The sequence below is a fragment of the Muntiacus reevesi genome, chromosome 7 (assembly GCF_963930625.1).
Source record: "Muntiacus reevesi chromosome 7, mMunRee1.1, whole genome shotgun sequence".
NCBI lineage: Eukaryota > Metazoa > Chordata > Mammalia > Artiodactyla > Cervidae > Muntiacus > Muntiacus reevesi.
In genome coordinates this window covers 36,110,872-36,125,485 of record NC_089255.1, presented here as the reverse complement: position 1 = coordinate 36,125,485, position 14,614 = coordinate 36,110,872, and the positions used below count along the sequence as shown (strand labels likewise).

Here is a 14,614-nt window from a genome sequence, read left to right as displayed (position 1 = left end):
CCTCTCCAGATCCCTGGTCAGGAGGCCTCATTTTTCCTTCAGCTTCTGATGGCAGAGAACCTGCGTCTCTCCACTTCCTCTTGTTGCACCATGAGTGGCTTTGCTCTGGTCTGGGGGCCCACAGGCCAGCCGTCTAGAGTCGACCATTACTTTGCCTGCTTTAGTCAACAGCACCCTAGGCCAGGGCTGGGCAGCCTAGTCAGGTGAAGGAGGGGACGCCAAACTCCCCTCTTCAGAATGATGAGCTGTGAGTGCCAAGGTGTAGACTCTGTGCTCTGAGAAGGGACCTGGCTGGGGTGGGCAGCGGGGAGGGCTCCTGAGGGTGACCGACGTGCAGGTGACCAGCCGTCCAGCCCCTCTTCACTGCCTGCATGCTGGTGTGCTGCAGGGCAGCATCCCTCCTGGCTGCGACCCCGCCCATCATCCCTGGATCTGCTCTTTCCTGTCCTCCCCCCAAGGCTTTTTCACACCCTCCACCCATGTGGTTCTGCTGATCTGCAGCCACCTGTGCTCCTGAGTCACAGCTTTTTGTCTTTTCTTCTGGTACAAGCTGCTTCCTTCCCGGAACAGCCACTTTTGTTCCCGTTCTGCAAGGTTTGTAAATCCACTAATTTGCAGCTCTCCTGAGATGGTTTCCCTCCCTGGCTCAGTGGCAGGAAGTCTGCTTTTGCCCAGTTGGTGACCCCCTGGCATGTGGTCTTTCTCTTTTCTGGCTGATGTAACTGAACTCCACCTTCAGGGTACGTAATACCCAAAATGATGGTATAACCAAGGCTGGTAAATGATGTCATAGCCTTTGCAGATTTCAAGATCTTTTAAACTATTTTTAAATGCCCATGGACTTTTTTTTTTAATTTACCAGGCATTGCTGAGGGCCTGGTAACTCAAGATGCAGCTATGTTTGATCATATAAATAAATAAAAGGCAAAAGGCTCACTGGGAGTGCCAAGTGCATGGGATTCTGCTGCCATCCTGGCACCTTGGGCCCTGTGAAGGGGCCGGCGTGGCCTGGGTTTAGAGGCACAGAATACTGCTGTGTGTACTGACACGGGAATAATGAAAGCCCTTGTGTAGAGGCGGGGGGTGGGGCAGGGGGCAGTCAAATTGCTGAGCTTACTTCTAGGAAAAAAGCTTGTCTTTTATTTTTTTCTTCCTAAGAATAGTATCTGGCTTGTTCCTTTTCATAAAGGAAAATGTTTGAAGTACGGATGTTTCCAGCCTGAGCTGTGCCAGTGTGTTCCTGGGGCGGCACCAGGCTGACAGGGGGGACAGGAAACCGTCTCAGGCAGAGAAGAAGCTAAACTCAGCACAATAGCCTTGACCACTAACCAGTGCCATCCACTTCATACACCGTCTGCAGTTTTATGTTCATTTGTGAGCTTGTTGCTGAAATGGACAAGGGGTCACCTGAGCTTTACTCTTTGAAGTGTTCCTGTTTCATAAAAATGTTCTTGGGTTTTGATATATTCATCTCTCTTTCTCCTGATCCAGTTTTCCTTTGGCAGGCCAACCTTGACTGAAGGTCTATAATGTTCTAGAAGCCCCACGATTTGCATTGCATGTGTTGTTTTATCTGATCCTGCTCACAGTACGCAAAGCTAGACATTCATTTCTCATACAAGGGAAATGAAGCTCAGAAAGGTGACCTTACTTACCCAAGACTTCCCAGCCTGAAGTTATAGATTCAAACTCCAGTGGGCCTGACCCCCTGGTCCAGAAAGCATTCAGCTGAAGTGCAGCATGGACAGCATCTGTTGGTCTTTACCATGCCCTTGCTTTCTGCATTAATCTGTCATTCTGATTATTCTATAATATTCTCCATCCACATAAACCCTACAAAGTTTAGAAGTTTGTTAAGCTGTGATTTTGAAAGCATGCGAAGGATAAGTTTCCAGATATCACCTGGCAGGTGTCAGATCTGCGTTGGTATATTGTTGTTTAGTTGCTAAGCTGTGTCCGACTCTTTTGTGACCCCATGGACTATAGCCTGCCAGTCTCCTCTGTCCATGGGGTTTCCTAGGCAAGAATACTGGAGTGGGTTGCCGTTTCCTTCTCCAGGGCCTTTTCCCAGGGATTGAACCTGCTTCTCCTGCATTACAGGCAGATTCTTTACCACTGAGCCACCAGGGAAGCTCTGAGTTGGTGGGTGGAATGTGTCTATTTATAGACCACCATAATTAGGTAGAATTTGTGGCCCATCCAGAAATAAAAGCCAGAAATGGCATTGTTAATGTCCTGCTGAGTTCTGCAGTAATCAAAGTATCATAAATATGACATTTTCCATAATATGAAAAATGGCACTCTTAACTAAAGATCTCTTGAAATTTAATGATTTCCCTACTTTTTCTATTTACATTTTTCTCCAATCCTTTATTTCAAGGAACAGAAAATCTTTGGGTTTTTTGGTTAGCCTCGAAGAGTATCTATCTTATGATATCAGTAGACATCTTTCTTTGAAGACTGTTCATAATCTCAGATGCTATTCAAGTTTCATTTCATGATTTTTTAGAGTAATCTGTTTGGAGAAAGCCCCCACCAAAGGTTTAGAAGATAAGAATTTACTTTTATTCAGTATCATTAAAATAGTCAAGTTAAATAAAGTTCAGGGATTTTCCTGGTGATCCAGTAGTTAAGACTGCCTTCCAATGGAGGGGGTGCAAGTTCGATCCCTGACTGGGGAGGTAAGATCCCCCGTGCCTGGCAACCAAAAACCTAAGCATAAAAGAGAAACAATATCATAACAAATTCAATAAAGACTTGAAAAAATTGGTCACTGTAAAAAAAAAATTTTTTTTTAATGAAATAAGGTTCAAACTCCAAATCATAGTAGTTTGTGGGATAAATGCACAAAGGTAAAAAGCAAGACAAGTTTACTCTAGCACCCCACCTTTTATAAATACACTACTCATAAATAGGAAAGGTTTCCACCCACTTGGAGACCTTTGTTCAGTAAAAAAATGAGTCAACGTTTGAGGAAGGAACAAACTAAAAATGAGAAAGGAAAGGAGAGGTCAGTGATTTGGTGCATTTAGTATAGTTCTGTGGAATTTAGTTTCGTCTTCAAAGCGTGTTCTCCTCTTCATCATGTGTGGCCTTGGGGGACTGAGCTTTCCAGTCTGTCTGTACCGCCCATTCCTTCTGGGGAAGAAATTAGACATTTTGAAATTCACCACGTGGACCCAAGCTGAGTTATGTAAGAGTCGTTCTACAATGGCTGGTAGCTCTCTCTTTGATGCATAGTCTTCCAGGCAGTGTTTAAAAATAGCTCAGTCAGCAGCCTCAAGCTACTGGGGGTGTGTCAGTAGCTTGAGTCCACATACACAGAGGAGCCTATCTCTTTGAAGGCTGACTCAGATGACTGGGTGGGCCCCTCGCATCCCCTTTAAGGCTCTTCAGAATCACATCCACTATTGGTCCTGGCTTTGATTTCAACAGAATAAGGAACCCAAGTGGGAGCCAATCAGCTGCATGTTAAAGCCTCACACTTACTTCCTCATGGGTTCATCTTCTGGGTCTTCAGTTTATGAACTGAAGTTTTTATATCATAATAAACCCACTTTTAAAATACGCTGATCCCCAGAGGTTAAATGTTCTATGCAGGTTTCCAGCTGGGCCTGCAAAGGTACAGATCTCTATCAGGTAATATTAAACCTTGGCAACCCTGAGGTTGCCCAGTGCAGAACCATGTTTCCCAGCCTGACTGACTCCACATCGCTCGCCAGTGTCCAGATTCCATGGGCCTTTCCATTCTTACTGTCCATGCATAGTGCAAGCTTCCCACACTCACTGCTGCGATTGCCCTCCAAGCCCACGGTAGATATAGCTGGTATCACTCTGTGTACATGCTTCTCAGCATTGGATATACAAACATTTATCACTGGACATAGTTCATGAGATTGTGGCAGAGTATAGATGTGAACTATAAATCCATGTTCATTTAATCCATCTTTTTCTGCTCATTATTAGCCCCCCCAAAAAACCTGACATTTTGAGCCATTTGACTTACCCTTGGTCATCACCATTTGATGAGTAGGGACTTTTCCAGTTTTATACAAGTGAAAGAGTGAATTGGACAAGATAAAAATGTTCAGAAGTTCAACAGGGCTCAGTGCCATTTGCTTGTGAATAAAGAACTTGGAACCCAGATTAATCATGTTACTATTTAAATATGGAGAGTTTATTCATTGTTCTGTAAGGACTAATTAGCCACAAGCCGCCTCTGGTGTTACTACCACTCCAACTACAAGTGTCTGGTCATTGGTCAATTAACATTTTTACTCTTCTTTCTAGTGGACAACATGCTTTCAAATACATGCTCTCTCTTGATTCTCATAACCACAAACCTGTGAGGTAAGGGTTGTCAGCTCCGGTTTGTGGGTGAGCAAGCTGATGCCAGGGAGGGGACAGCTCGCCCCGATTTGTCCAGTGAGCAAGTGGGCAGCAGTGGCAGGGCCTGACCCAGCCTCCCAAAACAAGGTCCCATCCTGCCCACCTCCGCTTTATCCTATTCCTCTTCCTCTTGATTAATTTTCTCTTATTATAAACAGCAAAGAGTCAGACTGTCTCTACCTCCTTCTGAGGACCCCTGCCAGGTCTGGCCCTCGGTCCTGCATTATTTGGGGACACACCTTTGGACACATTAGGGCAGGAGGGAGCTTTTCGAGTTGAGTGGGGATTTCAGCCACCCTGACTGCCCCTTGTTTACGACGGGCTCTTAGAAACTCACAAGACTCAATCCTACTGGAAGACTGCAGTCTTTACTCACATCTTGTGCCATGATGCATCCATTTCTTTGAGTCTGGGGAGAGAAGAGTACGTGATCTTTCCAAAGCTTCCCTGTGAGTTAGGAACAATCAGAAGCCAAGCCTCAAAGTTGTTCCATTGGACATAGTTCGGTGTGAATTCCGGATTTCAGCAGCATCAGTATAATTTTTCATTCACACCCACAAAAAGTAATTAACAAAAAGTTAATTCTGTAAGGTAGGGGATGAGGCAGGTGAATGCTAGTGCCAGCTTGGCATATCCTAACTAGTTGTATGACCTTGAGTCATATGAATTTCCTGGAACCAGAATTTCAATCAGTTTAAAGAAACCCCTTCTAGATTTAATACTCTGTGATTCTAAGGATTGTAATTTACCTCCTAACATGATAATCTTCTTAAAGACAGGGCCCATGCATCGAATCTGACCACGGGTTATTGTCTTAGGATGCCCAGGGAAATGCAGGAGGGGACGACCATGCAGAGGCAGGACCACAGGAGCCTTCCCCAGAATAAGCCATTAGAACTTCCTGGAAGTGGAGGTTGAGGCTGAGAGCAGCATGTAGCATGAGCAGGTCACCGGAGGGTCATGACTCAGGTAATGCCAGGCAGGTGGGGGGAGGAGGGCCCTGAGACCTGGCGTCCGAGGGAGCCCATTATCCAACAGCCTTAGACGTCAGCAGTGAGCACCACGAGGGCAGAGATGGGGAGCGGGGCGGGGGGGCAGAGAGAGCTGTGGCGGGGGCATATCACCTGCAGCCCAGCCCAGGGAACACAGGCCCCTGGGGATCAGGCGGTGTTCGAGACCAAGGTGCCATTCCCACGGACTGGGTGGAGAGTCAGCCTTGCCTGGACAGGGCCCTGGCAGCTGCCCCAGATGTGGGCTCTGGGAAGGGGTCTTGCAAAGACGCCCTTGTGGATAGGAGGCTGAGCGGGGGTGGGAGGGGGTACTTGCTGCTTCAGCTGGGAAGAACCGCCAAAGCAGGGCAGGTGGAGAGAGGGGTCCACAGGTCCAGTCCAGAAGTTCCAGGAGGGCCAAGGCCCAGGAAATAATGCAAGGACAGCTAGTGACAGCTCATTCTTCCCAGTGGAATTTGACAACCCCTCCAAGTCCTTTGGAGCTACACATGGCCCTCCCCCACCCCATCCAAACCAAGCCAGGTGTTCACTAATCCAGCCAAGGAAATTACCTGTCTTACAAGTTTTAATACTTATTCATCATATCTTCAGGAACACAGTTAAAGCCCATCATTCTAAACAAAAGGATTCCCAAACCTTGGATTTCTCTAGTTATCTTGAAGAACTGTGTGAACATTTTAAGTTGTTTTAATTTGAAAAGTAAGTTTACCAGTGACAGGAAGGTTTGAAAGCATCTCTCCCAATCTATTGTTGCTGCTGTTGTTCAGTTGCTAAATTGTGTCCAACTCTTTATGACCCCATGGACTACAGCGCTCCAGGCTTCCCTGTCTTCCACTGCCTCCCAGCATTTGCTCAGATTCACGTCCGTTGAGTCGGTGATGCTATCCAACCATCTGTCCCCATCATACTTGCAGAAATAGCCAGGCAGCACAGGATGTGCTTATGTTATAATGACCTTTACACAGGAGGAGAAGTTAGCGTTGTCTGGTCCAAGCATGTAGCATCTGCACTGTGCACTTATTTTACTGTTCAAATCTTAGCAAAATGTTTTTGGCTGTGCCTGGCGTATATCCATACACAGAGGCCCTCAACTGGGCCTTGGAATGTATCTGCTTACCCCCTCTATTCAATTTCCATTCTTCCACAAGATTATAGTAGGCATCTGTTTTCTTTAATAGAATTTTCCATAGCTACATAGTCATTTTCTTTTTGTAATCACTGCCTTGTTTCTCATCTTATTTATTTTCTTGGCTTCTAAATTACTCTGTAGAATTCTAGATATACAAAGAGAACCTTTGTTATGCGCGTTTCTTAACATCCTAAAGTTGGAAATCAGTAGAAGGGTAGAGATTTTAGGGAAGGAGGTGACGCAGGCCAAGCAGAGCCCTCCCATCAGGATTCACCACCCTTTGGGTAACATGCCAGGCCAGCTAACCCTAAGTAACCAAGGTTTCTGGGCCCCCCCCTCTTCATGTATCAGGTCCCTCTCCCACAGGGCACTTCTGTTTTCGGCCTGGTCCTAGGCAGCTGGTCTTGTGCAGAAATGACCTCAGTGATCTTGAGATCTAAACTGTCTAAAGGGTTGGTGGGAATGCAAACTAGTACAGCCACTATGGAAAACAGTGTGGAGATTTCTTAAAAAGCTGGAAATAGAACTGCCATATGACCCAGCAATACCACTCCTGGGCATACACACTGAGGAAACCAGATCTGAAAGAGACACGTGCACCCCAATGTTCATCGCAGCACTGTTTATAATAGCCAGGACATGGAAGCAACCTAGATGCCCATCAGCAGATGAATGGATAAGGAAGCTGTGGTACATATACACCATGGAATATTACTCAGCCATTAAAAAGAATTCATTTGAATCAGTTCTAATGAGATGGATGAAACTGGAGCCCATTATACAGAGTGAAGTAAGCCAGAAAAATAAAGAACATTACAGCATACTAACACATATATATGGAATTTAGAAAGATGGTAATGATAACCCTATATGCAAAACAGAAAAAGAGACACAGAAGTACAGAACAGACTTTTGAATTCTGTGGGAGAAGGTGAGGGTGGGATGTTTTCAAAGAACAGCATGTATATTATCTATAGTGAAACAGATCACCAGCCCAGGTGGGATGCATGAGACAAGTGCTCGGGCCTGGTGCACTGGGAAGACCCAGAGGAATCGGGTGGAGAGGGAGGTGGGAGGGGGGATCGGGATGGGGAATACGTGTAACTCCATGGCTGATTCATGTCAATATATGACAAAACCCACTGAAATGTTGTGAAGTAATTAGCCTCCAACTAATAAAAATAAATAAATAAAAACAAAGCTTTGCTAAAAAAATAAATAAATAAATAAACTGTCTAAAGGGAGGTTATGGGAGTCCTCATCTCACTGTTCACTGGGCACAGATTTCCGTGCCGATCAGCCATTTCCATCAGCCTCAGCTTCATTACCTGGTGCTCCTGTACACCAGCCCTGGTGAACCTTTCTCTTAGGTCTTCTCAGCTTAGTCACCAGAACCAGGCTCTTTCCCAGCGAGCACCCCCATCCCTTTCCACCAGGTTCTCGCCCTGCTCCTGTCCCAAGGACCATAACCCTTGGGGTGCCTGTTATGTGTTACGATGCATGAAGATGCCATCATGTTTGCATCTCTGTTCTAAATGACATGTCCTCACTGACATATACCCCTTCAGGTACATGCCTACATCATCAGCTTCCTGAAGAAGGAGATGCCAAGTATGTTTGGAAAAGAAAACAAGAAGAGAGAACTTATCAGCAGGTTGCCAGAAATCTACATTCAGCTGCAGCGAGAATACCACATCTCTGCAGGGGATTTCCCCAAGGTCAAGGCCATGCAGGTACGGAGGCCCATCACAGCATCACCAGTGGGATTGGAGGGGCAATGCCACCTTGTCCCGCTGGTTGCTGGGTATATATGTGGGTTTCATGGTTTAGAATGGAGAACACAGTGTTTTCGTCTTCCTAGTAATCCATGATTATAGGCGCCTGTGAATAAAGCAGAAATTGCCTGCCTCCTGAAACATTTAAACAAAAAGGGGAAACATTTCAAGAAGTAAATTAAGCTTGCCTGAAAAAATCCTCTGAATAGCTTCCTTAGGCTGTGTTCAAGGTTGTTTTAATACTGAGGTGATAGCTGTTTTATTAGAATCCCAGAGCCTTTAGGGAATTAGAGCTGAGCGTGACCTTGGAGGTCAGTTCCAGGGGTCTCCTCAAACCGGCTCTCCCCAGCACTGCCCCACGTGATTATGTGCTTGGGCAGTGTTGCCGCTGCAGGCTCAGGAGCCCAGCGAGAAGCCATGGTGGGCTGTGGCCGTGGCTGGAGTCCACTGGGGACAGCGAGCTGTGCTCACTGAAGGTTTCACTGAAAGGCCAGCTTCAGGTAGCCTTTGTCCTAATTTCAGAGTCTCACTGAGTTGTGTCTGGGCAGGCCCAGATGACCCCAGATGAATCCTACCACCCTGGCCTGACCAGTATGTCCACCTTCTGGCGGTGGTGTTAGGTAGCCACTGATTTCAACACTGACCTTGTCCTCCCCACCTGTGAGGGGGGAGGCCAGTGAGGCCGCCCCACCTGGCTCCTCAGAGAGCCGGACCATCTCCTTGTCCGGTACAAGGACCCATCTGCACTGGAGGCCACAGTCCTCTCTGGAAAGCAGGCAACACAGTTCAGATTCCTGCAACCACCAGCCAGTAGTAACTGGAACAAGTGAGGCAGGCAGGCCAAGCGAAAGGAAACCGGGCCATCCACCTCTTACTTTCTCACATTTGGTAGAAATGTGGGTTCTGAGGAATATGTCTCTACTGAGCAGAAGACGGTTCTGCAAGTGCGATGAGAATCTGTGGGGCCCATGGCGGGGCAGATAGGGGAACACCTACCCCCTCCTCAGTGGGGAGGCCCTGTCCTCCCTGGTGGTCACTGCCCTATGAGAGTGCAGACCTGGATGGTTCATGAAAAGCTGGAGATCTGGATGTGTATGTAAAGTCCCCTGGTTTTCAAATTTTGGCTCTGAATTTGAAAGAACACTATCTGGGCCAAAGAGAGCTTGCAGCACACTGGCCGCCCCCTGGAGACTCTGGGCCTGTGAGCCTCTGGCCAGCCTGCAGGGAGGAAGGGACATGGGAGGAGGAAGAATCAGCAGTGGAGGCAAGATCAGGCCTCAGGAGGGGCAGCGTCAATCCTGAGGGGTTTGTTACTGTTAACTCTTTATCTATAACTGCTACTGCTAAGTCACTTCAGTCGTGTCCGACTCTGTGCGACCCCATCCCTGGGATTCTCCAGGCAAGGACACTGGAGTGGGTTGCCATTTCCTTCTCCAAAGCATAAAAGTGAAGGAAATGGCAACCCACTAAGTACACGCTAAATTTGGAGTGGGTCACACTTACTGTTGCAATGCCTGGAATCAAGGTGAATGCATCTGGTATATAAGGTCTGGTCAAATATGGTTTAGTCAGCTTAAAAGATATATAGAAATATATATATATATATATATATTTTTTTTTTTAGAAGTGAAATTGATACTCCTGTACTGAGACAATGGATTGGATTTTTTTTTTTTCTGGTCACAAGATGGATAATTTGAGGGCTCCTGGGGCCTCTTCCTGAGTAGGTGCTGCTTTAACTGGATTATGCCCTGCACCCCATGACCAAACTGAAGGACAACGGTTCCCTTGCGTCCTTCAGATATTTTGAAAGGGAAATCGGTTTCTTGACTGAAATGGTAGCTGTGAATAAATACACTGTGCGCACAATGGCCTAATGGGGCATCCGTGTTTCCTTGTCTCCTGAGGCTCCTGCGATGCTCCACCCACAAAGCACTGCTCCCGAGACCTGAGGTCTCCCTGCCAGGCCCCCCTACCTGTCCCCGGGGAACTTCCATACAGAGCAAGCGAACTCTGCGACCAGAGCTGCTCCTGAGCATGCTCACCTGGGCCTGGCCAGTCAGAGGGCCCCAGGCCCCTCTGAGCTGGTCACCGGGGCAGTCCCTCACCTCGGGTCTCGGTGGCCCATGTCGCTGGGTGACAGTGGAAGGGCCGGAACCTTCCCTGAGAACTGTGTGGTCAGCCCCATCCCAGGCGCTTTAGCACCATCACTGGACACCTGGGTGCCCCGTCACCTGTGTTCTTTTATGCATTCACCTAAGAAAAGCAACTCAGTCTACTATGGCCGATCATTGTTCTAGGCCTCTGGAATAAACCAGTGAATAAACAGCATAAAATTTAAAAAAAAAAAACACCTCTGTCCCCCCTACAGAGGTCCAGTCTGGGTTACAGCCTGTGCTGCTGTGGCTGTGACCAGCAGTGACGTTTTGGCAGCAAAGCCCTTTGTTGGGCCGTGTGCTCCTTGTTACAAAATAAGTGTCATTGAGCTTTGGTATAATTAATTTATTCAGTGTCTTATTTAGTGCCTCCCATAGACGGCTGTTACTCCATGAAGCCAGTGACCCGTGTCCTTTTTTTGGCCATATCCCCAGCTCCTGGGGTGTTGCAGGCACTCGATGAATATGTGTTGAGTGAGTTAATAAGTTAGTGTATGTTTGTTTATATTGTAGCAAGCTGTAGGGCAGTGAGTTTCTCAGACCCTGATCTAGACCTGACTCTCACAGGGCTTATAGACCAGTGGTTTCTGAAGCAGACTCCTGGAAGGTGGCCAAGGATTCTTCCTTGAGAAGCCAGCCAGGCCTTGATCACATCACCCCAGTCCTTCAGGGAATCCCCGAGAAGCAAGGCAGGCCTGGAGCTCCGAGGGCATGCTTACTACACAAGCTAGTTTGCTGTCACCCAGGAAGCTCTGAGGGTCCAGGTGTGGGTCAGGGCGTCTGAGCATCTATCTTTCCAATCACAGGCAGTCAGCCTTCCCGTGTATGGGACAGTGCAGGGGCAGAAGGTTGGAGATGATAATGGTCTTGGCACGTCCCAGGGTCTCGCAGAGAGCTCACCAGGGCCAGCTTTAGGTCTCTGCTCTCCCTCTGCTCTCATGGACCAAGCTAGACAGAGTGACTCTTCTCCGTAGCCAAGAGCTGATTGTATTTTGCAGGCTTTTGCCTGGTGGTGGGGGAGGTTGGTGACCTGCAGTGCACCGGCCTATGTTCACCCTACACCCACTGGTGAGGGAATCTGATTTGCTGCACCAGCATATCCATCTGTGCTGCAGAATGAAGGGAGCGGTAGCAGGGCCACCTTGGTGGGTGGCACAGTTATCCTTCTTGGAGAACTGGGTCCCCACAGCAGATGAGTTGGCAGCATTTCAACAGCAGAGGGCAGCAGAGCCATCCCCATCTGCCTCAACCCTCCCAGGGCTTTCCAAAATGCTTCTGGTACATGCTGGGAGTGGGTGGGCAGGGGAGAGCCCAGCGAAAGCTGGGCTGGGACTGATCTTTGTCTCTTGGGAGGGAGTTCCAGGATCCCAGGCTTGGTGGCTTGGATGGATACAGTTGTTGATGGGTAAATCTTTATAAATTTCCCACTGTATGTTCATCCCAGTAACAAGTCTTGGAGCTACCCTGGGGAGGGCAGGGATGGTGTCGTTTAACTTGGACCGCACCCCATCCCCGGCCGGGACTGGGCAGGCGGGTACCACACACATGAGCATAGAGCTTACTTCCTGTGTGCCCTCCCGGGAATGGCTGCTGCTGCTGCTTCCTGTCCACCTCTGCAAATATGTGGCCATTTCCCCTGGCATGTTTTCCAGAGATTTGCAGTCTGAATCCACATCCCCTGCAGGCGGGTGGAAAGTTTGGGCGGGCACCACCCTCATTCGTCCGCTTGGCCAGACACAGAGGCTCTGTGTGTGCCCAGAGCTCAGGCTCATTCATGAGGAAATAGGGTAGGTGTTTGTGCACTCAGGGGAATCCAGACTTGTTTACCCCAGCAGCACTGGGATTTTTGTGTAGGCTGCCTGCTTTCTCTTCTCAGTCCTCTTGGCTGACCGACCGAGATGCCAGCAGCTGGAGCCCAAAGTGTTGGCAGCATTATTTGCTGCTGATGTTGGGTGACGTGCAGGTGACTATGGTCTGTCAGTGAGGGTGGAGGACATGAAAACTGGAAGGTAGCTTAGAAACCAGACCTGTGCTGACCCGCTGCTCTGAGCTGAGCGCAGGCCACTGGCCGGGTGTCAGCCCAGCCCAGCCTGCTCTGACAGCTACAGAGTGTGCTGCTGAGAAGCGTGTTGGAGGCGCCACTCCTGAGATCTGCCAGCTCTGTCCTCTCCACCGTGTGAAGCTCAGGACTCCACTTCTGAATAACAGCACAGAATGTCTGCCCTTCCAACATACCCTCGACACCCCAATTTTGATTCTCCACTGAAAACAACCTGAGTGTCCAGCTACATGGGACAGGGTAAAGGAGGAAGGACCCAGCTATACAGTTCATTATCATGTTGCTATTAAGAATAAGGTTGTTTATTTTGTATATAGCAGTGTTATTCCCTTTCTCCTAATTTATCCCTCTCCCTTTTTCTCCCTCGATAACCATGAGTTTGTTTTCTATATCTTGAGTCTTTTTCTGTTTTGCAAATGAATTCACTTGTATTATTTTTTAGATTTCACATATAAGTGATCTCATATGATATTTATATTTCTCTTAGTTCATGTAGTGTGATAATTTCTAGGTCCATCCTTGTTGCCACTAATAACAATATTTCTTTTTTGTGGCTGAGTAATAACACGTTTTTGTTGTAGATAACAGGGAACTACATTCAATATCTTATAACAACCTATAATGGAAAAGAATCTGAAAAAGGTTGTGTGTATATAAAATCAAGTCACTTTGTTGGACACTAACACAATGTTGTAAGTCAACCATAGTTCAACTTTGAAAATTAAATCAGATAAAATTTAAAATTTTTAAAAAGGTTGTATAAAATTGATATCATAAAATCTATGATACATTATTTCTTTAAAATGCAGGTTGTTAAATAGTTTTATCTTATTTCAACTAAAGAGTGTGTATGTGTGTTTATTAAAATGGCCATAAGTGTATCCTCCCCAAAATGTTAGCAAAGGTGATTGCTGGGTGATGGTATTATAAGTCATTTAAGATTTTCTTGCTTACTAGTTTTTCCCTAGTTATTTACAGTGAAAGTATGGTATTTATGGTGACACAAAGTTGCATTTTTTTTTCTAACTGCCTGTCCCATGACTTCTGTCCAGAACAGTCAGGTCCACGGGGTATGTATGTGAAAACTCTTGCCCTCAGGAGTCTCCCTGCCCCATGTCCAAAAAACCACACCCCTGAATGGCCCCTCCAAGGCCCTGTGGGATTGTCCACACAGAAATACTTCACATAGAACCCAAATAAAAACCGCCATATATGGAATTCTTTGCATTTATTTGGCAAAACTACTGTTGAAGACATTTTCACTAGATTTTTCAGGCCCCTTTTAAAAATTCCCTGAGTGACTCTCACAGTTCAGGACCAGAGAGGATTTGTCTCTTGTGATAATCAGATGGTTTCTCCCCTCCAATAGCCAAGGGGTATGATGCCTGGGCCCCAGCCAGGGCAGCTGAGGAACATAGCCTTTCACAGCCTTCATTGTCTGATGTGATGGTTCCTTCCCTCTTTCTTTCAGTTTCTTGGTTTTTCCCTTTGTTAGTGACTTTATTGTATTTTATGTTATCATTGTTTCACTGTAAACTAAGTCAAGCCCTTTTTGAAATATGAGTTCCCTGAAGGCAGAGACTATGGCTTTTCATATTTATATTCCTGAACAGGGCCTGGCCTGTAACAAATGGTCAGTAAGTGTTGGATTAGATGGATGAATGGATGGATGGATGAATGGATGGAAGGAAGGTGAGTAACCAAAGAAAACCAAGGCAGGAAGGACTATTTCTACAAAGCCATTCACAGAGCCTCTGTGGCATCTACAGTCGGTTCCCGTCCTGGCCACATCCACTAGGGCCGTCTCCAGACCCTGTGGTCTGTCTGCTCCACCCAGCTCTCCTGGGAGATGGAGCTGAGACTCACCCTCATCCCACTAATACCTCTCAGCTCTGTTGGCTGCGTTTGCATTTGCCCTTCCCATCCCTGGTGGCTCAGATGGTAAAGAACCTGCCTGCAATGCAGGAGACCTGGGTTCAATCCCTGGGTCAGGAAGATCCCCTGGAGAAGGGAATGGCAACCCACTCCAATATTCTTGCCTGGAGAATTCCATGGATAGAGGATCCTGGCAGGCTACAGTCCATGGGGTCGCGAAG

General features: G+C 47.2%; 1 protein-coding gene across 1 annotated transcript in view; it reads left to right on the top strand.

Moving 5' to 3' along the window:
* EHD4 (EH domain containing 4) overlaps positions 1–14,614 on the top strand; it is an 85,367-nt gene that overhangs the window by 66,224 nt on the left and 4,529 nt on the right. Inside the window, exon 5 of the mRNA XM_065940419.1 lies at positions 8,097–8,261. Coding sequence (XP_065796491.1) covers positions 8,097–8,261 — 165 coding nt within the window. The remainder of the gene's footprint in view (positions 1–8,096; positions 8,262–14,614) is intronic.